Source organism: Lissotriton vulgaris, chromosome 4_1 (genome assembly GCF_964263255.1).
Source record: "Lissotriton vulgaris chromosome 4_1, aLisVul1.2, whole genome shotgun sequence".
Lineage (NCBI taxonomy): Eukaryota > Metazoa > Chordata > Amphibia > Caudata > Salamandridae > Lissotriton > Lissotriton vulgaris.
Window position 1 is genome coordinate 991,583,978 of NC_141691.1, and position 27,701 is coordinate 991,611,678.

The 27,701-nt window shown below is 45.8% G+C and overlaps 1 protein-coding gene across 2 annotated transcripts in view; it reads right to left on the reverse strand.

Moving 5' to 3' along the window:
* Positions 1-1,746: 1,746 nt before the first annotated feature.
* CIDEA (cell death inducing DFFA like effector a) overlaps positions 1,747-27,701 on the reverse strand; it is a 231,761-nt gene continuing 205,806 nt past the window's right edge. For both annotated transcript variants that reach the window (XM_086965252.1, XM_086965253.1), the window contains exon 5: positions 1,747-2,344. In XM_086965252.1, coding sequence (XP_086821378.1) covers positions 2,209-2,344 — 136 coding nt within the window. In that variant the 3' untranslated portion in view covers positions 1,747-2,208. The remainder of the gene's footprint in view (positions 2,345-27,701) is intronic.

Genomic DNA, 27,701 nt, shown 5'->3' on the forward strand with positions numbered 1-27,701 from the left:
AAGACAGATTATATATGGTGATGGGTTTGGTGGACGTGGTGAAGGTGGTGGAGGTGGGTCTAGCTATCATCTGTATACTCTCCTCCTGATCCTAAACTCTCCCTGGCCTAGAGATTGTCCTCTCCACCTTCCACATCTCACCCTGTGGCCGGCTCTACCGTAAAAAGGTTGGACCCCTGGGTGTTGGAATTGGAAGGACCTTATATGTCTTGGTCAGAATATGAGGTGTCAGAAAAAGTGAACTTCCTTCATGATTTTCCTTGGTATTGTAAGTTGAGGGTGGTTGGATTGTTGTTTTTATAAAATATGTCTTTAAGAAAAGGGTAAACTTTATCAATTGAAAAATTCTTGATATCACTTGAGACCTTCATGGTTTTTTGATTAACCATATGTATTTTAAATTTGGCTGTAACCTTTACTACTGTTTCTAGTAGTTGTTTGGAGTCTCGAATAGTGGGTTTACTTGCTATATCTTTTTCAAGTATTTCATTTCTTTTCATTCAGCCTCACTGATGCCCAGGGTTGTTTCTCTCGAAAGTGCCAGCCAATCACGGAAGCACTTAGTGTCTACCCCGTTAAATTATAGTTAGTAGGTTTTGTTGAGAATAAAAATCACAGGTATGTTCTGCACCCGTAAGCCAAGGGGTATTGTGCTGTTTTAGGTGTTCTAACATGTAGTTGTGTTCTTACGTTTTTCTTTTTTAACAGTTTTAATCTTTCAACGGGTCTAGATTAGTAATTGCAGGGGTTGCTTGATCAACACTCAGTACAAAGGGTGTTCTAACAGTGTATTGATTTGGGCATCTATGTAGCGGACTGTGTGTGGCTGTGACATGTCTAGTAATGTTAAAGAACTGAAGAGACGGAGAGCTGATTAGATTCTTGGTGTTTAATTTTTTTGCATATAATCTCAAGTATAACTTCTTTATATATGAAACTCACACGCCTGAATAGGCATTGAGCTAAATTGCCCTTGGGACAAATTTCACGCAGATTCAAACAGCCCCAAAATTAGTGAATGAAACTTTTATTGCTCCAATTATCTTTGCCTCTTTCTGTCCCACTCTTGATGGATCTGCTCAAAACTGTAAAAACCAACAAAAATGAAACCGGATACATTTCTAACAAATTATGTGCAGATCCATCAAGTTGTGCCAAAGTTATTAACTTACCTAACATTTTTATCCACCACTTTCATCCCCACTGTCCTCACGCTTCACTTATTGGACATGCATGAAACCAGGAAATAACTTTACTGGGTATAATCTTCTAACTGAAACATACAAAAGGAGATGGGAAAAATGCTTGCAGTTTGTCTACCCACTGGCAATCGCTCGGGTAGCCTCCCATCCCACTGTTCTTTTGCCCAACATGCCACCTCAGTTTGGAACCAGCCATATGCAAATCAGTCTATACCCTGCTCCTCATGGGAACAGTCCAGTCCGAACTGCCAGGCCAGTTTCTCCCTGAACTGGAACACAAGCAACCTAGTCCTTAGTTATCAGCTGGGTACAGATTGTGTGTAAATGTATGCCTTTTCACTAATCTGAGAGGTTCTCATTAGTGGCCCAAGCCCATGTTTGAAAGTCATGAGTTTGAGGACTTAAGTCTAACTATTCAGTCTCTTAAATCACACAGCTGAGGAAAAACAGATTTCCCATATCTTCAAGCGTCTAAAAGGAATCAGTCTTTCCTGCGTGCAACAAAAGAACCTTCCACTGTCACCTCCAACTGGGCTTACACATGTAGGTTAAAGTAAATGTTTATTAGATACTTATTTTACAAAGAACAGACAAAAACACAAAAAAATCAATTTAGAAAAAGACCCAGCTAATGACAAGATAAATAAATAAGTATTATATTATTACATAATTTCCATCATACGCCGATGTCTACATGTACATGTTAAGAGAAATATTAGAAATACATCAAGATTATCATTTATTTCTGTAAAATTAAAATGATTCCTAAGCATACAACCCACATATATATCTTTAACTTCACATCTGTTTACAAAAACTGAATAGAAACGACACTAGTAAATAAATGGTAAATACACTTGATAAATAACCACAAAATGCCGATCCACTATTTCCCTAGTTGTGCTGTGAGAAACTTTAGATGTCTCGGGTGATGTAAACCTTTAAAATGAACAGGAAGGTTGGTTAAATGCCCATGGTCTCAGTTAAAATAATTTGCTTCGTCACACTATTGAGAGGTTGGTGGCTTTAACAATGTTTCTTCGGCATCATACTCGCCAGTCCATCGAAGCACGTACGATCCACCTTGGAGAAGGAAATGTCCTGCTATCTGAGCGAGGTAAGAGAGGACTCGAAGCAACTTCCTGAAAAAGAAAAGGGCACGTGAACAATTATCAATGATGCTTAGTGAATCTTGCAAATGAATACAAGGAGCTACAAGTTCTCAAATACGGAAATTAGAGTTGTCAAGTGAGCTGGGTGCCCAATTCATAGACCTTTGGCCATCATGGAGGTCACAGGTTTCACTTCAGCAAGGCTGATTTAGTCTTCTTCACTGCCCCAAAATAAAAAGCATTATTAAGGTTTGCTTTTCAACTAGTGACGTCAGCATAGTGCTGACACAGTTTCAATCTTAACTATTGCTCCATTCTTCTCATGCTGCCCAGTAATCTTTTCAGAGAATTGTCCAGAAGTGGCATCAATCCTCTTGTAGACCCTCCTCTGCTACATATCCCGGGTCACAGCAATGACCCGACCTAAACGGCACAACAGGATTTTTTAAACTCTAAATTCAGTACTCCATCATAAATATCCAGCTTTTAGCTCTCAGCACCAGAGGGCATTGAAAAGTTTCCTCAACATATTTAAGCGAAAAACTCATTTTAATTGAATCTATCACTTGCCAGATTGTGCAATTGAGCAAAGAACATGTTACTTACCTTCAGTAACGCCTTATCTGCTAGAAACTCAAACCGCAGATTCCTTATTCCCCAGGTGTGAGACTGGATCCAGAAAATATTGAGCAGTACACCTGCGTGCCAGTAGGTGGCATTGAAAGATCTCCGTAGGCATTGTCCGCTACAGATGTGACATGTGTGGTGCCACCCAAGCACGCTGAATACAGTTCTTGTATGTTTCCACGCCAGAAGCACAGAGCCGCAGCAAAAGGTTGGTGACTAGAGTGCAGATTCTAAAGACCTACAAGGACCTTTTTAGGTGGAAAAAGTCAGCTCGCATAGTGGTGAGAAGACGGAGGGTCTGTAAGAAATGTGGCTAGACAGTCTATCAGATAAGGCATAATCAAAGGTATGTAAAGTTCATCTGAAAGGGGGTTCTAGCCACATATTTCTGACCTTAGAATAGATATCAACCCAATACTTCTAGATCTGCGCACTGGCTCAGACTATAACATTCTGATGAACGGTACGGATGAAATGTCTGTCTTGACGGACAGGACTGTCAAAACAGTAGTGTTTTGTAAACATGTGCAAAGATGCCCACGCAGTAGCCTGACATATCTAGGACAGGAACACCATGAGCTGGTGCAGCCTTGGCTCGGTTGGAATAAGCCCACAAGTGGGTTGTTTCCTGGCCAATGCGCAGTAGATCTTAATAAAGAGTACTATCCATCCGGAGATGGACAGTTTCTGCGCTACTTTCCCCTTCTTCGATCCAGTGAACTGCAGAAAGAGTTGATCATCCACCCTATGTTCCTTTGTACAGTGCATATAGAAGGGCACTACCATCTTAGGGTTCAGGCGGTGGAGTAACACTTCCTCCTTGGAGGGGGATGAGGTGAAGCAAAGAAAACAAGATGGCTTGGCCGACGTGAAAGCATATGTCAATCTTTAGCAGAAGGAGGCACAGGTTCAGAGAACCAGTTCATATGGGAAGAAGCTGGCATATGGAGGTTGGACAGACAGAGCCTGCAGCTCACTGACTCACCTGGCAAAATTGGTGGCCACCAGTAAGACTGATTTACTGTCAAAAGTCTGAGAGGACACGCATGCATGGGTTCAAAGAGAGAACACAACAAAAATGTCAGGGCCAAATTGAAACCTCTTTGGGGCATAACCAAAGGTGTGGGAGGAAACATACGCTGAGGACTTTTCAGAAAACGTGCAACAATGATTTATACAGGTAGAGTGGATCCAGTAATAGCATTACAGCGTAGATGGCCGAAAGATACCCCTTAACAGTGCCCAGAGCATGGACTTGCCGGGCTTAGGACAAAACCAACAACAACACTTTGGATAGAGGTGCAGAAAGTGGGTAAGTTTATTTCTCAGCACACCAAGCCACAAACTTGTCTCAACAGCAGGCGTCAGCAGTTGTTGATGCACGCTTGGCTGTCAAGAGGATATCACAGACCTTGGAAGCAAGGTCAAAGACACTCAACTGCTGCCACTCAATCTCCATGCATGAAGGCGGAGTGTGGATAGGTTTGGGTGCAGGACCCTGCCCGGTTGCTGCGGCAGGGGATCCTCCCAAAAGGGCAGCCTGATTGGAGTATGGATGTACATGCTCAGGAGCTCTGGATACCATACTCTTCTCTCCCAATCCGCAACCATGAGGATGACTTGGGCACGATAGTCTCTCATCTTCATAAGAACTTGGGGAACAAGAGGTGTTGGCGGAAAGCTGTATAGGAGTCCAGTATTCCATGCCTAGCCAGAATGAATCTTCTAATGAGAGCCGCTTTGGAAACTATAGTGCACCGAAGTACTGACAATGCACGTTCTCTGCAATGGCAAAAAAATAAATCTAGCCAAGGTTCCCCCCAGTTCTGAAAGAAACCTAGAGTCACCTCTGGATTGAGACAACATTTGTGGTCTACAAGGTATCGACGACTGAGGTGTCTGCCTTGGTGTTTAGAAATGTGGCCTGGTGCTGTTCAACCAGGAAAATGTTCTTGCATTCCAGCCATGTCCAGAGATACACTGGGCATATTCTCATTCAAGTGGGTGAAGTGAGAATTTAAGAAAATATATTTTTATAGTCTGTGATTCTTAATCTACTTTTTTTGGTGGGGAGACAGTAGTCCGTTCTGGAGTGTAAGAGATTGATGGTTATCAGATCAAGGGGGTTTTTCAAGAATGCATTTGAGAAGGAAGGTTATACAACACAAAACAGTGCGGATGCTGTAGTATCCCACATGAGTATTTTCAGGCTGTTCATTCAGGCTGCACTTGATGCTACAGGCCTTAACACACTAGGTATCATGCTTTCAATTTGGAAATACTTAAACAAGCTGATATAACAGGTTTTCAAAAAATATTTGTCAATTGTGGACCAAATAAAAATAAGATAAATTGTTTCGTATGAACACTGACCAAGAAATTCCATTTGATGCGACTTTTGGCATATCTTAGCTGACTGCATTGGGAGATAGTCTTCTCAATGAGATTTCAACTTTGAAAAGGGAAATTAATTAAACTGTCCACTGGCCTCCAACGCCTTCTTTGATCAGCTTAAATCTATCCTGAATGATTTGCCCTTTAGAGATCAACGGCATGAGATAACAATGGAGACATAGTTAATACAAGTTATTCTAATGTGTACAGGACATTATTCCAGATCCTTGTAAATACTAAATCCTTGAAAATAGGCTTTCTTCTCCTGTACTATGAACAGGTAAGATATATGGGGCTTTTTTTCTAATTCTGACCATGGTCCTGTTTTAGTGGAGTTGGATAGAGGTCTGTGGCACTGTAAAAGATTGCATCTTCAACTTTACTGAGGGACCCTAGCCTCAAAAAAGAGACTGAAGCAGATTATTAAGAATATTTTGAAATTAACAAGGGGGGATATGTTTCATGTTGGGAGATCTGGGAAGCCCTCAAAGCAGTTTCGGGAGGATAATTCATAGTCACAGTGAAACTTGGAAGATAGAAATAAATAGTTAAGAAAAATAATTAAGAGATGCAGAGCATGAACACACATCCTCTCTCTCCCATAGTGAGGAAGAATGACAGGAATCAGTAGAAATCCATATTACTAACAAGGCTGAACACGCACTTTAATATTTTAAAATGATAGTTTTATGAATGCAGTAATACGTTTAGAACAGGTGTCTTCAAGCTGTCATAGCTCCCACCAAGCGAAAGCAAACAGCTAGCTCTAAAGGGTGGGCACATCTGGAGATAGCAGGGGCCGGCCCTGGGAGTTAGCGGTCCCCAGGGCCATTACCGGCTCCAGGAGAGGGGCCGTGCAGCCACCCTCCTTAAATTGATATGGGCTGTCCCCCTGGGAGGTGGTACTCTCCGGGGCTGTATATCGACTGGGAGAAGGGCCGCGTGGCCCCTCCCACTTTTATATATTGCAGAGGTCCCCGGCACGTGCTGGTGCCTACGCAGGTCCCATTCAAATCTTTCATTTTATCCCCAGGAGGTGGTGGTCCGCATGGCCCCCCTCCAATATTATTGTAATTCCCCAGGGAGGAGGTAGTCCCTTGGGCACAATGAGCCCAATGGAGAGGGGTACGAACGGCCCCTCTCCCATATTTAATTGAAGCCCCGGGGAGGAGGCGGTCCAAGAGCTAAAGAGAGCCCTAAGAGGGACTTTATTCAAATACAGGCAGGCCCCTGGGACCTAGCCCACACAGGGGCTAAAGTTAAACATGCGCCAGAGACCGTGCTTTTATAAAAATAAAAAAAATGTTGCTGCTAATTTGCAACTCTACTGCGATTTCACTGCAAAATGCTGTTTTTTCAAATGCATTTTTGCCCTTGTGAGGTCACGGGGGAATCAAGGCTAGGGAGTCAGGGTATTCCTACCCTACCCCCTTTTCTTTTTTTAATTTTTTTAATTTTTTCTCTTGGGACTGGGCTGAGTTCAAGTCTCAAGATGGCTGCCAACACTTCCTGGTTTAAGTGTTGGCAGCCAATCAGATCTCTGCATGAGATCAGGAAGACTTGCGGAGGAGTCATGTCTCTATAAATACAAATTTGTTTTTCTTTCAATAACTCTAAAAGTACTGAACTGATTTACACCAAATAACAAAAAGGGCGCTCGCTTTCTGGACCAAGAGCTACCCATCTGCAACATTTTATGTAATTCCGCCTAGTGATTTGGGCTGTAATTGTGTTCACAATCCCCATGGGAATTGAACACGGGAAATGCACTTTTTTTTACCCTCCCTTTGTCTTGGCCCCCACTTGGGCGATCACCCCGAAACTTTCCATTCACAAAAAGAGCCAACTTGACACTATTTTGGAACATTTTGTGAAGTTCCATCAAATAGCAGCAAAGATATAATCAAGTCAAAAAACACTTAAAGTCACTGAGTGATAGGAGAGGTAGCCCGTTTTTGGCTGGTTAATGCATTGTGATGTAGTGCTCTTTAAATGACGAGCATCTTCAACTCTTTCCTAAACTGGAGCAGAACAGGGGAGGTCATGATGGATACAGGAATGTTGCTCCAGATTGAGGGTTCATATATGGAAAACGCCTGCTGCCTTGTTTTTCTTTTTTTACACTTCTTTAGTCTGCAGTCTGATGGTGTGGGTGCCGAGAACAACCAAAGATGAGGAGCTTTTCCTCAGTATAAAGCAAGGTGCTGGTCTTAATGGCTTTGTAAACGATGCAGCTGGTTTTGAAGATTATGCATGCCATTAATAGGAGCAAATCAAGTTCCATCAGGATAGGGCAGAGGTGATTATATTTCTTCATGGATGAGAAGTGCTAGGGCACGTAGGATGCCCTTCATGTATGGAATGTGGGAGCAATTGAACAGGGTGTTACTGCCATCCCTTTTTGAGAGTATGAGGACTTAAACAGCAGTCTGAAGTTGCTTTCGGGAAAGAATGGTTTCACTTTCTTTAGAAGAGAGCGCTGGCATCAGCCTATCTTCATTGTTTTGGCAATGTGTTCCATGAATGTGAGGCTGGTGTCCAGGACTAATCCAAGTGACTTGGCGTTCGGTGACAGTTGGGGTTGAAAGCGCTCATGGTTCATGTCATTGAGCCAGGTTTGCATTGTTTCTTGTTGTTCTAGGCAAAGCACAGGAATTCTGTTCTGGCTTGGTTGATTTTCTGGTAAGCAACAGGCATCCAGGTCTGGATGATGTGCAGTGTCTGAGGCATCGAATATCTGAAGCACAGATAACTCCAGTAGAGTTGTGTATCATCTGCATACTGGCGAACCTTGATGTGGTTATCTGAGAGTAGAGCACCAGGATGCTCCATGTACACACTGAAGATGACAGGAAACAATATGGAACCCTGGGGAGCTCCACAGGTGATGGGGAGCTTCCGAGATTGGAGGTGCCCATGTGAACAAACAGGTGCTGGCTGGAAAGGTAGGAGGAGAACCAGTGAAGGTCACTGCTGGTGAATCTCTTCAAAACTCCAAAATGCGTAATAGGGAGGGATGGTGGACTGCGTCAGATGCAGCTGAGAGGTCCAGCAATATAAAGAGACAGGGGCCATCTTCATATGTGATCAAGAGGACATTGTCTATGATGTGTAAGACAGAGGACTCCATGCTGTAGCATGATCTGCACCCAGATAAGTAGTCATGGAGCAGATGATTATCATTCATGTGATCTTTTAGTTGACCATAGGCTACTTTTCAATGAATTTGCAAGTGAATGGTAGATGAATGACGGGTCAGTAGTTGTCAAGGTAATCAGGCATGAGTGTAAGTTTTCACTTTTCTGTGAAGTGAGGAATAGATGGGTTTGATGCAGTGCTTGATTGTCTTGAAAAGCATTCGGTTTTAGTTGGTGGCTTTATTCAAGATGTTGGTATAATACTTTGTTTTAATAAGTAATCAATTGGGTAGGGAGGAGGAATGAGTGTCCACTTGCTTCCCCTGGGTAAGTATGAAGATTATCAGGTGTAGAGTGGACACTTGTAACAAATCTCAACTTTTGGATAAATTTATGGTATTCTCAAAAACACAATGTTCTCGTTGGAATAGCGGTATATATCTTTCATCCGCCCCTACATTGTAGTTGTGGCAGTTATCATCGAATACCATAAGACGTGCTAGGTGCCTGCCTCATCCAGAGGCTCCTCTGGTTTCGATTTGCAGTGTCCAGAGATCAAAAGAAATGAGGTGAAAAAATTGTAGGGACCCCAAAAGAAACCAGCATTTGCAATGCAATAGGTCTTGCAGCATTAAAGTTTGAGTTACTGGCATTGTAAATGACAATGCTTTGCATTATTTTTTTTTCTTTAATTTGCAATTGGTATATAAACATTGTTTGTGAATGGTTAGCTGTTGCTTATGCTAAGCAAAGTTGGCAGTAATATAGAGTGCTAGTCTTGCTTGTTATAAGCATGCTGATTTAAAGCGCTCTTATACCTGGTAAAGTTTGAGCTATATAAAAGTGAAAACTGATAAATAAATAAAAAAAAGCCTACCTGTACCACGTCCGTTCTTATTCTTTGATGCCACATATCTTTGGGTCCCTGTATTTATTAACTGCACCCGGCTGTGGGAAACTTCCATGGCGGGAACAACGTGTTGCGGGGCAGACACGGGCAATGTAGCCACTGTCCTGTGGCTGCACCGCAGGGTAACAGTGTAGGGGCAGGAAGGCAGGCAGTTAGTAGTGCTGTGCCATAACACTGCCGCAAACTTCAATGTGAAATTCATACAGTGCTGATCCAAGGTACTGATGATTCTCTGCTTGCAGCAATTTCAGGCAGCGTATTTTAAATGAGAACACAAAAAGCAACAAGCTTCACTGAACCCTTTGACGTAATCTGCTAGTCTGGTTTCCCACCCTCTTTCATGCAGTGTTTCCTCCCATGTGAACGGTGTGTAGGTTGGGCTGGGGAAAACACAGTGATTAATCAGGGTGGCAGATAACCTCCAGTATATGCGTGGAATGACATTCTCAAATAATAAATAAACAATTGTTCATCCCTCAAGAGCCAGTATGAAGTTATTTATACCTGAATGCTCTTCAAGAAGGGACACGGAGAACACCGAATGGACAGAGATGGGTTCATTGTTTATTTTTATTTTTTTAAATGTAATTGAAATATTCAGCCTCCGTCTTATCTGCCCCTCCCAGTGAGTATTGTTCATTGGAATAATCAGTGGACATTTTCCTCCTGAAGTTATTGGGCCCAATATCAGCTATGTCCTCCCAACAGGACTGAGAGTAGCACAATAGGGGGAACTTTCCTGACAATTTCCACAGAGCGATTTCTAGAATGGGGAATTATCCGGCACACACTCTAAAATTACCATTGAAATGCACTGGACCAGGTTGCTGATCTTCATAGGACAGGGGTGATGCAATGGTCATGTTTTGTGTAAAAATTAGGAGCTTTCCTTAAACATGAGAGAAAGTTGGCAGTCATATTGAGCAGACATATCTCCGTTAGTAGGTGGGCTTTTTTTATAGAGGTGGTGCCTACAAAGGCAGTCGTATAAATATGACTGCATTGATAACAAGCCTACCCCCTTAGATTGGCCTTCCATAGCACTAGGCATGTACAAGAGGTCCAAGGGAGACCGGTCAGGGTCCAGTTTAGCCAATTTTATGCTCTTTCTGGCAAAACGAGCGCTAACTCTACAATGGAAGCCCGAGTTTAACTCTTTCACCACATCTTGGTTCCAAAGTCTCTCAAAATGGGCCACATGTGGGGAGTTCTGTATTGAGGAGAAAACCTCCATAAACACCCTTTGGTGCAACTTAGGACTCCCTCCTTGAACATCTGGAAATGATTGTTGGTGAAATTCTCCCTCCTTGATTTCACACTGTCCCACCGACACTCTTGAAACACTGATCCTCACTAGTTATCAGTCGAATTATTAAAAATCAAGCCATTAGTTACCGCAACTCCACTTTCTAGGCACTTTATCCCATTACCCTTTCCATGCCCTTGATTATCCTTCCACAGTCAGTAGTTGTCCCTTCCATCCCCCCTCCCAGTTACCATTCCCAGTTTTCAAAATGGTTATAATGATTAGCATGTATTACTATGTCTCAACATGTGCAAAAATATTACGACGGTTGAGGCGCATCATTTAGAATCCAACATCTTTCAATATTTTAATGAGATCCCAAGGTAAACATTACCTACTTCTAAAGCATATTAGATGAATGCTTACATGTGCTTCAGTTTAATGTGAACCGTTATATCGCTGTGAATAAACCTACATAATCAAATAAAGCATGTTTGAAAGGAAAAAACAGCTGCCAAAGTATGACTCACGGTTTATTCATTTGCATACATTCTCTCTCTGGGTGACTGAATGGTCTCATAATTTCATCATCGGAAGGTTTAAACAAAGAACAAACTCGGCAGTATTGATTCTTTATGATAGATAATACTGATCATTTTAAAAAACCCACAAACACTCCAGTACTGTAAGCTACACCCCTGCTAGTATTAAACTCAGCACTTGATTATTGGTCTTCTTTCCCATAGAAGAAAAACAATATGTGCCAATCATCCAAAACCTCTGACTGATGTATTGCCTTTATAAGAGAAAAACAGGGTGTGCATAGGTCTATACAAATCCTATGCTACGCGGTTTATATAAAGGACTTTAGCTTTTTCTGTAAGATAACAAACATGACTAAACAAAAGCACCCTACACACCATGAATCGCACATCAACCAGTCAATGACGAGAGGATTTTAGCTTTTAAGTTAAAGAGCAGGCTGCCCTGCTGGAGTCACAGGGTCTACACTCCTGTTCAGCGGGAACTCTCGAGGGTCAAAGTCCTTCCCACCGACGTGCCTGAAGCCTCAGGGTCCGGGGCCCTCGATAACGATATGAATCATGCCGGACATGCTGCCGGGGTGCACGTCCGGGAGGTAGGCCTCTAGGGGCTGATCCTACGCGATCTCCCCGCATCCGCAGAAGGGAATGCCAGGGAGAGCTTAAACAATCCCTGAGTTCTGCACACTCTTCCCCCGTCGTTAGGAGGGAGGGAGGAAGGAAGGAAGGAACACCCACAGCCTGTTGCCAGCAGCCGCACGGCTAAACCGGGAGAGCCTGAGGCAAAACGCCCCCAGAGAACGCACGAATAACCTGAGGGGGAAAATCCTCGCCTCTCAGGAACGTAGCTTTGCCCTGCCCTGTCACTGCCGCTTCCTTGTATGGAAAAGCACATCAAACGCCGGGGTCTCTTCAAGTGTGCATTCCTCGTCTCAGCTGAGCCTGGACTGCCTCAGTCCTACACTATAACCATCCCACCCTAATAACTAGAGCCGCCGGAAGCTACAATCAACAAGCAATGTCTGCCAGTGACGTCAGACGGTTCGCGCAGTAACGCTTGGCCGTGCGGGCTGCCGCTAGCTCCAGCTAATAGGGACTGTGCACGGCCTCGCTCTTCCCTCCTTCAGAAACAAGCAGTAACATTTTAAGTTAAAAAAAGAGAGACAACTAGCCATTTAGCTGGCGGAGATGTAACCTGGAATAATTGCGGGTTAACAAATTATTTGATTTTAGGCAAATATTTTATTTGACCGATCCTCTATTTTGTTCACTATTGCATATGAAAGCATCTATTCAAGTACACAAGTTCAGCATACCAGTTGTACAACAAGCTATGTTCTGGATGAAGCAAGGCTGAAGCAGATTCCACAATCAATAATCGAGGACACTTACTAAGCTCGTTCTCCAACTTGACAGTAAATGAAGATGGAAGTGCTCCCGGAATCCCGCCGCGGCCGCCCCGGAAGTCAGGCACAGTCGCCTGTGACGGGGGCGGGGCCACGTCCAGACCGGAAGAGGAGGCAGGCGGAGTCAGTGCGTCTCGCGGCCCGGGGCTCCTGTGAGCGGTGTGGAGCCCCGGGGCCGCGCTAGCAGGAGGTTGGGCGCCGCGGGCTGAGAGAAGAGTCCCCGACATTGGCCAGGTAAGTTCCAAAAGGCTGGGGGGGCTTGGTGCACTTGTGTGTGTGTGTGTGTGCGCGTGTATGCTCGTGTGTGTGTGTATGTATGTGTGCGACGGTGACGGCGGGGGAGGGAGGGGGGCCTCGGTGCACTTGTGTGTGTGTGTGTGCGCGCGCGTGTGTGTATGTGTCAGGGGGGTGTCTCTGTATATATGTATGTATGTGCGTGCATGGGCGCTTGTGTGTGTGTGTATGCGCATGCGTGTGTGGTGCTTGCGCTTCCCAGGAGACAGCGCCTGGCCACAGCGCGCGTTCCCGTTTCAAATCCGCTCCAAGGCGATGCGCGCGGCCGAAACTGTCTCCTGGGAAGCACAGTCGCTAACAATAGATCTCTAGTGAGACACAGCACTGACGTGCTGTGTTTTCGCTACGAGACCTAAAAATAAAGTTTTAAAAGAATTAGGTCTACACCCACAGTTTTATTAATGGTGTGGATCTAAATGATAAAATGTATAGATACTTCTAATAGATCAAGTAACTGGATCTAGAAGTATGGCTGATTAAGAATGGTATCGACATGTTTCAGCCCCCTTTGGCTCAACGGAGTCTGCAGGGCTTTCGTCAGGACGTTAACAAACATACAAACATAGAGACGTTACTTACACAATTTGTGCAGTTACTTGAATGGCTATCTGGTAAATTATACAATGGCCATTTCAGCTCTTTTTCTCTCAAGTTAAATATGAAGAGGCTTCGTCAGGGGTACAGGCTGTGTTGTAGCCACAGAGCCGCATGGGAGGAGACTTCCACTTCTTGTGCTGACTCTGCCCCTGGACCTTAATACTTTGTTTTGGCTGATTTGATTGCAAATCCCATAAACAAAATAAATAAAAAATACCAGTGTATCCAGAATCTACTTCAGGTCTTTAGCTAACTTTCCTGGACATATAATACAGAATCTATGAATCCTATTTCAAATATCTTCCTATAAATTAAGGTCTGAGTGAGAGACGGATTTAACTTTTGCTGTCATCCAGAGCTTTTGTGAATATTAAAAATCATACGCAGAAAGGAGCCTTGGGGAAGCTCCTTCACCCAGTGATAGCTTGATGTGTTAATCACAATCCCAATCAGCCAACAAGCAGCATACATGGAAAGGGGCATGAGCTGGCTCCTATAAGCCAATGCGTTGTTTGAAGTGTTAGTCACACGTTGGATCAAAACCACAGAACAGCCATTCTTTGGTTAGCGTGCCAGCCATGATAAGGGATGGCATGCTGCTTCTTTACCCAAGTTAGCATTATAAGGTTACACATGCGTAGAAGTCAGTCTGCTGTCTCACCACTGCAAAGGCACCCACCCCCAGGAGCGCACCACACACACGAAGCATTAAAAAGCATAAAAACAAAACCTTGAAGCTCAATTTAATCAACGGGCCTAGGTCCAAGCTAAAATGGCGATCTTTATCTCGTCAGAATTTCTGTTAATAGCCCGAGATAGACAGAGATTACTCAATCACACAGCAGACACAGGGTTTCAGGCACTGTATGTGGTCCACGAAGGAGTACGGAGTGTGCATATTTTAATGACGGTGGGAGAGAGGAACAAGTTAGAGAGAACCCCTATGAAATATATTATCAGGCAATTAGCCATACTTCAGCCACATCTGACAGGTGTCACTTGGTATTTCCCAATTTTTACCCGTTCACCGTTAACTGTGCTTTAACCGTTGAAGAATTCTAACCCATTTTGGACAATTTTACTTTCAAGGTGGCCTTTATATAACCATTAAAAGCTTTTAACTGTTTCTAAATGCACCAGCGTTTATCAGCTGGTGCTCATGACTGCATGAACGCGGAATAGTTGCTGAAGGATCAAGCTGTATTAGCATCTCATGCATGGTGTGCACACTTAACTAATCCTTCCAATCTCTAACTCAGTGAGTATGCATCTGTGCAGGAGACTCTGGTGAAAGGGTTAACTTCTGGCACATTGCACCCTACACAGCCCTTCCTCGGGCCTGCACACTCCAAAGCCATTACAACTTTACTCAGATGGGGAACAGGTGGGTTGCTGCTGAACCCCAATGACTGGGGATCTCCAAACTGGACCTTTACTGATAACCCCGTTGGGTGCAGAGGATCTGTGCACCTGATGCACCACCTGACAAGTTGATGAGACTTACCTTAGTACCAGTTAAGAAAGAGGAGCTGGGTTGTCAGGGCCAAGGAGGTGGCTAAGTGAAACATATGAGGGCAGTGGAAGAGACAGAGATTTGGGTTGAACTAACTGGCACGGTCATCCTTAGATGATCCCTGGTATTAGGCACATTGCTCCCATGAGACCAGATAATGCAAAGGGTAATGACCCTTACAGACTCCTGTACCATTACTGAGAGTGACAGCAATGGTCAGAAGTCCCTTGTGTGTTGTACTGAAGACCCCTTAGAAGAACAATGAAGGCTCTTGAAAATCATGACTGACACAGGCACACCAAAAGCTGTGTTAGCAACAGGCCTGGATCAAGACAAACAAAGGGCAGGGAGTTCAACAAGAAATAACTGTAAACTAACAGAGTATTGACTAAACTAGCTACAGAGTCCACAGACTGAGACGTCAGTGTATGAGCCTCAAGCCATCCAAATCAAGCCAAGGAACCCACTGTGCTGAGAGGAAGCTTTGATTACTACTCTATTAGCAGATCCTTCTAGAGGGGGTCCAGGCATACACTCTCAAAAAGAACGCCGACTAGAAGCTAGTAATACTTTAAGTGAACAGCAGATTTTGATCTCCTTAAAAAGGAGACCCATCCTAGTGTACGTCTTCGAAGTCTATTTGCTGTTGGAGTTAAGACTTTTCCAAGAGCGGTTAGACCAGGAAAATGGCCACTCCACCTTGACTCTCCAGACCCTGTTAGAGCTTCTCTCAGGCTCTCTTCGACTTCATTAAGCTAGATATTAAGGACAATGGAGCATGTCAATTGGCAGCTGATGTATAGCTCATCCAGTTCAGTTTTCTTTTGGTACAAGCAGCCCAGTGCTTAAAATGTAGAGGTGGAGATTCACACGGACCACTGTGCAAGAAAACTGTAATTAATAAATTACACTGGACCTGCTTTATTTGTAAACCAAGCGTTACAATTGTGAATACTTAAACATTTTATTTCCTCTGATGCCCCTGGGTCACTCATGTGGTGTCGTTGAGCAGCTATTGGGAACCGTGAAGGCAGTAAATTTAGTGTAAAAAATGTAGAGCACTCTTTTGGTTTTGTGTACCGTGTTGATTTTTTCATATCCTTGTGTTAATATTCCTTTTCAGTTCTTATATTGTGAAGCAAACACTGCATTCATTTTTTTTGTGTGGAAATGAACAGCTAAACACTAAATACACATCTGCAGTGATCTACAAATGTCACAGGTTTCGCTAACAGGCTGGATCGAAGAATGGACTTCCTTAATGATTAAAAACTGAATGCTAGTAAAAGTAGTACAAATATGCAGTAAGGAAGCTTGAAAGTTTTTCGTCTAGTTGCTTAATGAAATTGTGAATTTGGAACATGCATAGCAAAGTAACCCTTAATCGAGAGCATCTCCATGACACTCTAGTTGAAAGTACACGTTATTAAACACTTTTACTCCTGCCGAGTGACTACAGCTCGTACCAGCTCCATTGTAAAACAAGCCTGGCGTGGGTTCAAGAGAACTTGTGTGTCACCTGGAACATAAGAAGCCTGAACATGATAGCCCTTTATTTATTTCACTTGTTGAGTTGTCCAATCCCATTTAGTCAAGTGATTTCACGCCCACTGTGACAGTCAGTCAGAAATAACTTTATTTCGCCGACACAACATCGGCATAAAAAGTATTCTATAGATATATATACAAAAATAAAAAGAGCTATTATTAAAAAATTTCAATGGCAAGTATTCGAACATAATTAATAATCATAAACTAAAAGGAGAACATTCGCTCGCAAGTATACCAAAATATTGCACACCCCAATTCCTTGAATTGCATATTAAGTATCAAAATGACAGTTTGATCTTCTTTTGCTCAAAGCAGAAAAGAGAAAGGAGGCCAAAGAGATACAGGTAAAAGGTTCAAACAATAACTGTAGATAATATAAAGCCACACAACATTGTTTAAAATTCATTTTACGAATAAGGGGAACAATTCATTTTTTCCTATCTTTACTATAAACTTTACAAAAAAATTAAAAATGGAGATCATTCTGGGGCGATCGCTTGTCGCAAGGGCAAAAAGGGAGTGCAGTAATCGCATACGTTTTGGGCGGATGGTCTAACATGAGGGAGATATATTTTAGACGAAATCTCAATAGAATGTATCTATGTTGAAAGTTTGTGACGAATAATAAATATGTGGAGTTTATATTAGTTAGACTTATGCTTGAGGCAGCACAGTATAATATAACTGTAGAAAGTTTAAAATTAATATTGTGTCTCTTCGTCTGTAGGTGGACCAGTAAATGAGCTTTCAGTTCCTTCTTGAATATTGACTGGCACCATCTTTGGATCCTCATAGAGATAATGCAGATCAACCTCCTGAAGATTGGATTCAACATAACTTAGCTATCTTATTTTACTTGCACCATCCAGTTTGAGGAGGCCGTTTACAATATCTCTAGTCAGTGAGAGGGTTTCTTTACGCCAAAAACTGAGTGCCACGTCATAATTGGTGCAATACAAATCTTGTCAATGATGTAAGGAACTCTCAATTCCAAGTGGCAGTTATAATTAGAACACGATTGGGATAAGGAGACCAGATGTTTCAGAAAGGCATCTTCTATGTGCTGCAGTTTAAAGACATCAGAGATGCCCCAAACAGCTGCACCATAAGAGGCAACAAATAACGTTTTCGCCTCAGAACTTTTTTATCACTTCAATTGGTTTGGTCCCAAGTTTTTTCACAAATCTAAAAAGGGCTCCAATATTTTTTTCCATCAATGATCCCCTATTAGAGACCATAATTCTCCAATTAGTATCTTGATCGAACACTATCCCTAGATGGTTAAAAGAATCTACAACGTCTAATTTCACCCCTTCGACATACATTGGTGGTTGTTTCTGCTGCTTTGGGCCTGCCACAAGGACAAACGACTTCAAATAGTTAATTTTCAGGTCCAGGTTGTTCATGAATTTTGCGTACTTCTCCATGAGTCGACGCAGCGCATTGCGTGTGTGCAAGGATCACCGCGTCGTCGGCATAGAGGAGTATCGGGACCAGAAGAGAATTAATAAAAAGAACATCAGTAGTAGACCCTAGCAATGCGGATTCTATGGTGTGAGTATATGGCAAATAAAAAGGGGGCAAGGGTGCACCCCTGGCGATTTTAAAGTGTCTTGTGCACGCTACTCCCTTGCCAAAAAAAACACAGGATGTGGCTCCGGCATACATGTCACAAATTACATTGATGATCTGAGTCTCAATTCCCATTGCCTCCATGATCTGGCAGAGCCTAGACTCTGCCATGCAGTTAAAAGCTGCCGACAGATCCATGAAGGCAAGGTATAAACGACCGTTCTTAGCCGCCATGTATTTAGCTATTAAGTTTAAATTTAAACACTGGTCCACAGTACCCTTCCTTTTCTGAAGCCGTATTAGCAAGGGATTATTACGTTCTTTTCCTCAGCCCAGTCCTCCAATCTGTTTAAAAGTAGCCGGCCCATTCATTTAGCATTTGAATCTAATAAAGATATGGGCCTATCATTTTTTACTACTGCTTTGTTCCTCTTTTTGTAAATGGGTACAATTACAGTTGTCTTCCATGAAGGCGGCGCATCTATCCGGGCAATTGTATTAAAAACATTCGAAAGAAGCGGGGCCCAGAGATCTTGATTATCTAAAAAGAAGCCATTTGGGCCACCATCTGGTCCAGCTGCCTTTGCTCATTTACATTGGTTAAGAGCGTGCCTTGTTTTTTCCAGACTAAAGAGAATACTATCTCCTGATCTAAATGGTACTAGAGAGGGGGGCTTTGACAGACTTGCCACACCTTGGCTGCAATGTATAAAAGGTAAGAAGAAACACTGCAGCAAAGCGGCGATCTTCACGCATCTTCCCTCACTTGCTGGCTCTGTAAATAACATGGCTGACCCTTGGGCAGAGCTCATCTCTGTGGGTTACTGATTGAACTGCAGGCCCACAAGTATGGTAACTACTCGCTTGACCCACTTTGGGAGCCTCCTCACCTTGCTCACTGGCTGCAGGCCCTGGACTCTGGGTCTCCAACTTTTTCTGTGATAAGAGCTACTTATGTTCAATAAAAATCATGCTGATCTACTATTATTAATATTGTAAGAGAGACCACATTAGACATGTTTCCATTAGTGGCCACCATATGCAAGATTACCAGCAGTGATCACCGGAGTGTATTAGGCTGAATTGCAAGTAGTAATGTAAAAAAGTTTTTTTCAATTTGGAACATATTTACATGGGTAACAGACAACAGCTGTAGATGCAATGCCTCTAGTACTAAGCTAATAATCCTACCCCCACCACATTATATATCAGATTTAACTATATTTTAGAAATGTAGCCATTTTTCTCCAAACTTCAGCTTTAAAGTTCTGAAAAAATACGCATTCATCTCAAACACACACGCTCAATTTTGGTACACATACATAGATTCAACTAAGCAAAAGCTTCGAATTTAGTAGGCTGGGCTGCACACAGGAGAGTTACTCACAGGTAGCTGGAGAGCTACCAGTAGCTCACGAGCTACTTGTTGGAGAAGACTGAACCCGCACTCCCAATTTCATAAAACAAACATCAATAATAACAAAGATCACATTCACTTATAAAAGGCCAGGCCTATTGGCCATGCCATCGTTGCTTGTTCAATTTACTTTTTAGGACGTGTGGTTTCATATCTGACATCAAGGAAATCAGGACGCCCCTTTGCTGGGGCAGGTGTGCGCCGAATAAAAGTTATTAACATAACATAACATAACATAACATGTGCAACAAAGAACATTATGTAGCGAAGGCAGCAATGCTAACTTAGTTGCCTTGCGTTTTCCAGCAGCAACAGACAAGCCTATCTTTGCCCTGAGCCTCGTGGCGTTTGTTGCAAGAGAGAATGCAGAGTTGACAGCTGCAGATTGCCTTGTCTCAAATGCAGAGCAGCTGCACATTACACGACAACTGCCCCAGGGCGTGCGTAGCATTTTTAGCCGCGGAGGCGATGCCGGGATTGTTGTTGTTTGTTTGAATAGTGATCTGATACTTCACATATGGCCAGGAAGTGCACTGGGCCCGCGTGAAGCACTTGCTCGGTTTTCTGATCAGACAGGGGGGCCTCGTGCCACATACCAAGAAGAAAGGCCCTGGCAGTAAGAAAGTGATAAATCAATTTGTGAAGAAAATGTGCGCAGCAACAGAAGGCACCGCAGAGAAGGGGTTGAATGCTTGCCATACCTTCAAGAAACCAACAAAAAACCACAAGGAAGAACGCATATCAAGGCAATCCGCGCGACTCTATATTAAGACTAAACTGATTTTCGAAAACACAAGTACAGGCAAATTACCTCAAACAATTCGTTTGATTATGTCAAGCAAAACCTCACTACTTTCTACACAAAGAGTACCAGAACAAATACCACCGTGGTACTCTGCCAAACTACAAATTAAAGTAAACGACAGCCAGTGCAGAGGAAAACACAAATACTAGACTGCCCTCCCATACGCACATTGATAGTAATCCTTCTGGATAGTATTAGCACGTGCTCCAATCAACCAGCGGTGAGGCAAACGGCACGCACATGGGTATCTGTGTCAGTCTCTGTTTCCTGATCCAGAGGTAGATTTGCATAACTGGGCTTGACCCCTGGGAATGCACAGTGATGAGTCCTTGGCAATTAGAGCGCGCAACGGCTAGAATGTCATACAAAACTGCACAAGGAGTGATGCTCCAAGCCTATGAGTAGGGCCCCTTCTTCCCATTTTGAATACGTATCAAAAAGAGAGAGTGGGAAATGGCAGAGAGATTTAGGCTAACATTTTGTTGTTGAACTGTGGGCCCAAATTGGAGAATTTAAATGAAAACGGAGCACACAAAGTTGCATCTACATCAACAAAATCCAGATGCCATTCGCAGAATCTTCAGATTTGCACAGGTGGCTCTTACTTTTACAGGTACTTACCATTACTCGAAATCCACCACGTGGGTGGATTTTCCAATTCTATCTAGGTTCTGAAGTGCTAAAATAGGTGTCCCCAAGGGTGTACACCATGGGGGAGTGCACTACCAAGTGGTGAACACCCACAAACTTACGACTGTGGATGGATGGATATCTCTCTTGCGGTACAGTGAGTGCGGGAAATCGTCCCTAACATTTCTATTTCTTTCCGGCGTTTAAGGGAGCAGCTTTCTCCACTCGAAGAATGTTTTCATGGGAAGGAAAATAGGGAATTGTGTCAATACACTTTTTTATTGATGCAACACATGCAGTTGGCCCATCAAGGGTAGGGGAAGGGATAACTAGAAAAAAAATCTTCGAGCTCGATTTACTAAAGAGATTTATTAAACTAAGACTGTCTTTAAAACTGTGTTAAGGTAGTTAAGAGGGAATTATTTAGAAAAGGTTCTGCCCTGACTTAAGACTGTCTTACATCTGTTTCATGGTAGGGAAAACTCAATGTCAACCAGGTGAAACAATCTAAAGATTCTCTTATGAAAAAAAGGAATCTTAATACGGTCTAGAGCCACATCAAAACTCATTCTAAATCTGACCCTCTTACCAGTCTTAAGACAGTATTGCGTCTGAAAAAGTATTTTGCCAATCGGGCCCTTAGTTTGTCCTTCAGTGCCTCTTAAACTTTTTGCGACTCACAAGAAATGCGGTACTCCACATGAACTGTAGGATTTCTGCATACTTGCTACTCAGCACCCGAGTTTCAATATTGGAAGACAACCTGGAAAAAATTGTACGAGGTGTTGTTATACTAAAATACACGCGAAGTAACCCAAGTGACTTCCCTACACAGTTATTTAACAGAAAAAGGCATATGAATAGCATAGATAGTCTAGCTCCAGAGAGGGTGGAGAAGATTTCCTTAACCACATGGCTGCTGGGCGTTCCCCCCCCCCCCCCCCCCCCCCTGTGCTGGAAAATGCCATTTTAGTGGCACCATGACGAGCTGAGCTCGTCATCAGCATCGAAAGGGTTAAGGAGGCTCTGAGACAGGGGCATGGCTTGGTAAGCCAAAATGGCGGTTGCTCTCGACTAGAGCTTCAAGTCACCAGCCCGCATAATCCATAAAAATCTCCTGGGGCTCGGCAATGCGTGACATCTGGCTACCCATGCCCAGTGGAAGCCATGGCATCAACTATCCCCTCGTGGATCCAGGTGCTGAAGCCCTACACCAGCTTCCAAGACCCGATGCTGTGGCGGCATGCACCTGGGCTAGGCCCGGTGGCATCTCCTGCCTTCAGCTGCGATTGCCTGAGAGGAGAGGCGGTTCCTGAGGATGCCGAGCGGGGCGCCATCCGAGGGGAGGCTGCAAGGGGAGAAGCTGCAAGGGGAGAGGCTGGAAGCCACCATGAGCGTCCAGTTGCAGCAGGGACTCTCCAAGTAGAACATCGGGCCACAAGCCTGGGACCCCCCCCCCCCCAAAGGTGACTTGAGGTAAGGTGGGACCGCTCCTTGGGCGGCCAATAGAACCCCCGTGACTGCCAAAGGGAAGTGAGGAAAAGAGGCAGCCCACACTTGCAACCAGACCTCGGATCAGCGCTTTTCTCAGTTCCTGAACGCATCCACTACAGAAGTGCAGCACACCCTGACAGACATGCTTGAGCACCTTCCTGCTGAGGAGACAGTTACCCGGAGGGACCACACAATGCCTGTCCATCTGCACCAGCGCCCAGCAGTACGGAAGATGAACCTGCAGACCGGGATTCCAGTTGGGCCCATGGCGAAGGGGGTGGAAGCTAGGGGGTGGGCAACTCTTTGGACAGCCGGGAGATCACATTCTCCTGTTCCCTCAACTCTCCCAGTGAACAAATAAGTGGCAGGACGATGAGGGGTCTTGAACTGACCTTGCCCACAATCTTCTGGGTGCTGGCTGACACTGCACTGCTGGGGAGAGACGGCCCACAAGTCGACACAAGAGACCACCTGACCGCAACAGCAGTAGGCCGCTGAGAGGCTAAGCCTTACAGTCACAGTCCCAACTGCGAACTGAGCTGAGGAGGGGAGGAGAAATGCTCACATTCTAATTACCCTGCCCAGTCTACCGTTATTCCGCTGGGTGTGACAGAGTCCACCTCTCCTTCTTGGCCCTGGCTGCCCTGCTGGACTCTATTGAGGGAGTCTTTGCAGAAACACCAGGAGGGTGATGTGCGGAGGCTGTAGAGCGCTGCTGCCCGGGAACGATAGCTGCTGGAACCCGGCGATGAGGTGCCTCCCTGCAACCTCAAATGGGAATCTCAGCCCTGGGGTGTGCGGGGACCGGTGCCCCCTCCTGTTGAATCCCTTTTTGACAGCTGCGACCTCTGCCACATGCGGGGTGGGAGACACCCACTCACTGAAGAAGCCTTGGGGGGAGCTTGGGAATCTGCCTCACCCACTTTGTGCTGCCCACCTCGCACAATCAGCGGGGCTCCTTGTGGACCACCTTGCTTCAGGCAGAAGATCTGCACATTACCAGTCCACCTCAGCACCTCTCTGACATCAAGACATTCAGCCAACTCAAAAACTCTCTCGCTAGGTAAAGTGGGAGGGCCAACACTATTGCAGGCAATAGCATTTTCCCCCTTGGACAAGACAGTCTTTTCAAACTCTCTATGTCTGATCTCACCCGGTCTTCCTCGGACGCCATCGCTTCTTCCTCCCTTTTCAGGTCTCCCTTCTCTTACAATAGGCGGCCTGAAATCCACAACGCCCACACCGATGTCTGTGGCGGTTGATCCACCGTAGGTTGTGCCGGAAAACTTCTCTACCTGATAATCCTTCACACATTCTGCGCCACCCAATGACAAAGATCTTGTTGTCGTCTTAAACTCTTGACTCTCCATGGAGACTAAGACAGGCTCTCTGGTAGCTGAGCTGGGCTTTCTACAGGACGATCGCTGCAAACTCACAGACAGATTCATGGAGGGGAAAAAAGAGCTCTCTACACTACAACAGCAGGGAGCCACCATCCAACACATAATCAATGACCTCCATGAGCAAATGAGGATACTTGAAGAGGGGGCAGAGGATGCTGAGGGAGGATCCCGCAGGAGCAACATCTGAATCACAGTCCTCTGGGAGGGCTGGAAGACTAGACCCCTTTATCTTCTTGGAGGGTTGTTTCCACTCCATCTCCAGATCTGACCTCACGCCATTTTTTCTGCTAGAGAGCCCACAGGGTCCCGGCTAGTCAGACGATCCCTGGGGCACCGCCGTGCCCCATGCTTGCCAAGCACCTCCACTTTAGGGACCGCAATGCTATCATGAGGGCAGCGAGGTAAGCTGGACCTCTGAAACTCGAGAAGCAAAGCATCAAGCTGTTTCCAGACTATACCACGGCGGTTCACCTCCAACTGACATCCTTCTTAGGAGCAAAGAGGCGACCCTGCGAACTAGGCATTCAATACTCTGTTGTTCCGGTCTGACGCAAGCTACTTGTGGAGGGTAAATCCCTCTTTTTCACAGGCAACACTCTGCAGAGTGGATCCGGCAATGATCAATCGTGGATGGGTGGTGGTCCTTACATACCCACTCTCTCAATCAATCAGTTATTTGTGAAGCGCACTACATACCCGTGAGGGTCTCAAGGCGCTGGTGGGGGTGGGGGGGGGGGCGCTACTGATCGAACAGCCAGGTCTTTAGTGTCCTCCTGAAGGTCAGCAGGGCTTGGGTCTGTCGTAGGCTCAGTGGGAAGGTGTTCCATATCTTGGCAGCGAGGTGGGAAAAGGATCTTCCGCCAGTGGTTGTTCTTCAGATGCGTGGGGCGGTGGAGTGAGGTCGGTGGAGGGTAGCTGGCGGGTGGGGGTGTAGAAGGAGAGCCGTCTGTTGAGGTAGGCTGGGCCGGTCTTGTGGAGTGCCTTGGGTGCCTGGATGTGGAGCTTGAAGGATATCCTCTTGTTGACTGGGAGCCAGTGCAGGTTTCTCAGGTGGGGGGTGATGTGGCCGTGTAGTGGTACATCAAGGATCAGTCTGGTTTTTTGAGTAGGCGTGTTTCCAGCTCTCTAAGAAGGTCGCGGTCTCGAGGGATAGATTGATGACGTTGCATAGGTGGGGTGCGATGGAGCTGCTTGCTTTGTTGAAGACGTGGTGCGGGAATGGGTCTGACGGAGAGCCGGAGTGCATGGTGCTCATGGTCTTGATGGTGTCATCAACGCTCACGCTGGTCCAGGCTAGTAAGGGGACGTGATCGATGGTGTGCGGAGGGTCTGTTGTGTTGCTGTCTGTTGGGGCTGTCTGGGTGTTGAAGCTGTTGTGGATGTCTGCTATCTTGCGGTGGAAGAAGGTGGCGAGAGAGTCGCACAGGGCTTGCCACGAAGGGATGTCGTTGGTATTGGAGCTGGGGTTAGAGAGTTCCTTCACGATGTTGAAGAGCTCCTTGCTGTTGTGTGCGTTGTTGTCGATGTGGTCTTTGAAGGAAGTCTTCTTGGCAGCCCTGATGAGGTGGTGGTGGTGGTGGTTGCGGACGGCGTCCTTGTGTGCTGCGTGGATGCCCGGAGCTTGTTCACTGCGCCATTTCTTCTCTAGTTCCCGGCACACTTGCTTGGAATCTAGGAGTCCTGCTGTGAACCAGCTGGCCCTCTTGCTGGTGTCTCTGTGGGGGGGTTTCTTCAGCGGGGCGAGAGTGTTGGCGCAGTCCTCGATCCAGCGTCTGAGGTTGTGGCCAGCGACGTCGTGTTGGAGGGTTCGGTGGGTGGGTTGAGAGCGAGGTTAACATGTAGTGGGTCTTTGGTGATTTTGCTCCAGCGGCGACGGAGGATCTGTTGGGTGTGGTGGTGTGTGGTGGGTTTCTGGAAGGTGAAGTGGATGCAGCGGTGGTCGATCCAGAGGAGTTCGGTGGTGTGGCTGACGGAGAAGTGCAGGCTTGAGGAGAAGACGGGGTCGAGCGTGTGGCCGGCGGAGTAGGTGGGCGGTGTGACAAGTTGTCTCAGTCCAAGGTTATCGATCAGGGTTGGGGAGTTGTTGTTGTTCTCAAGGTGAAAGTTCAGGTCTCCGAGGAAATTGTAGTCATTGGAGGTCAGGGCGTGCGTGCTTATGAAGTCGGAGATGGAGTCGCTTAACTGGGGGCGGGGTCCGGGGGGGTCAGTAGACAAGGGTGCCTCTGAGGGTGGAGTTGGGGTCTGTGTGGATCTTGAAATGCATGTGTTTGGCGGTGCTGAGCGCGTTGAGGGGCGACGAAGGAAACAGAAGGCAAAGGGCACAACAATTGAGGGGTAAACGAGTGGCACAGAAGGCAAAAGATCACAAGAAAAGGGCAGAAAGGTCACAAAAAACAGGGGGAATGAGTGGCACAGAAGAAAAAAGGTCACAGAAATGCAGGGGCAGCTAAGCAACAGAAGGGAAAAACGGGCAGAGAGACACGGGGCCGCGAGGGTAGCAGAAGGAAAAACCGGGTAGAGAGACATGTGGGCAGCGAGGGGAGCAAAAGGGAAACCGGGCAGAGAGACACAGGGGCAGCGAGGGGAACAGAGGGAGAGAACGGGCACAGACCACGTACAAGCAGCAGGGGAGACAGACAACAGCAGTCACAGACACGACAATGAAAATGCAGTCACTACAACGGGGCAATGAAAGAAAATACAGGAAATACAATGGAGGATGAGCAAACCTACGGCCTACCACTGGCCACCAGGGATGAGGCGCAGGTTGTAGCCTGCAGGCGGAGGAGGGCCTCGAACTTCCTCAGCAGCGGCAGCTGGGGCAGGAACACACAGGCGGTGCTGTGCGGAGGGGGAGCGACCTACCTGGAAGGGTCAAGGGTCGCTCTCCTCACCGCACAGCGGCCGGCCTATATGGGGAAGTGGGAGGGAGGAGCAGCTGGGAGGCGGGAGGTGGGGACAGCGAATGGGCAGTCAGGGAGGCGGGGCTGCAGTGGATGCAGAGGCGAGGGGCGACGAAGGAAATAGAAGGCAAAAGGGCACAACAACTGAGGGGGAAACAAGTGGCACAGAAGGCAGAAAGGTTACAAAAAGGGCAAAAGGTCACACTTATACAGGGGGAAACGAGTGGCACAGAGGCACAAAGGTCCCAAGAAAGGGCAGAAGGTCACAAAAAACGGTGAGAAACGAGTGGCACAAAGGTCCCAAGAAAGGGCTGAAAGGTCACAAAAAACAGGGGTAAACGAGTGGCACAGAGGCAGAAAGGTCGCAAGAAAGGGCAGAAAAGGTCACAAAAACGGGGGGAAACGAGTGGCACAGAGGGCAGAAAGGTCCCAGGAAAGGGCAGAACGGCCACAAAAAACTGGGGGAAACGAATGGCACAGAGGCACAAATGTCCCAAGAAAGGGCAGAAAGGTCACAAAAAACGGGGAGAAACGAGTGGCACAGTGGGCAGAAAGGTCCCAAGAAAGGGCAGAAAGGTCACAGAAATGCAGGGGCAGCTAAGGAACAGAAGGAAAAACCGGGCAGAGAGAAACGGGGGCAGCGAGGGGAACAGAGGGAGAGAACGGGCACAGACCACGTACAGGCAGCAGGGGAGACTGACAACAGCAGTCACAGACACAACAATAAAAATGCAGTCATTACAACTTTAGCAATGAAAAAAAATACAGGCAATACAATGGAGGATGAGCACACCTACGACCTACCACTGGCCACCAGGGATGAGGCGCAGGTGGTAGCCTGCGGGTGGAGGAGGGCCTCGAACTTCCTCAGCAGCAGCGGCTGGGGCAGGGACACACAGGCGGTGATGTGTGGAGGGGGAGCGACCTACCTGGAAGGGTCAAGGGT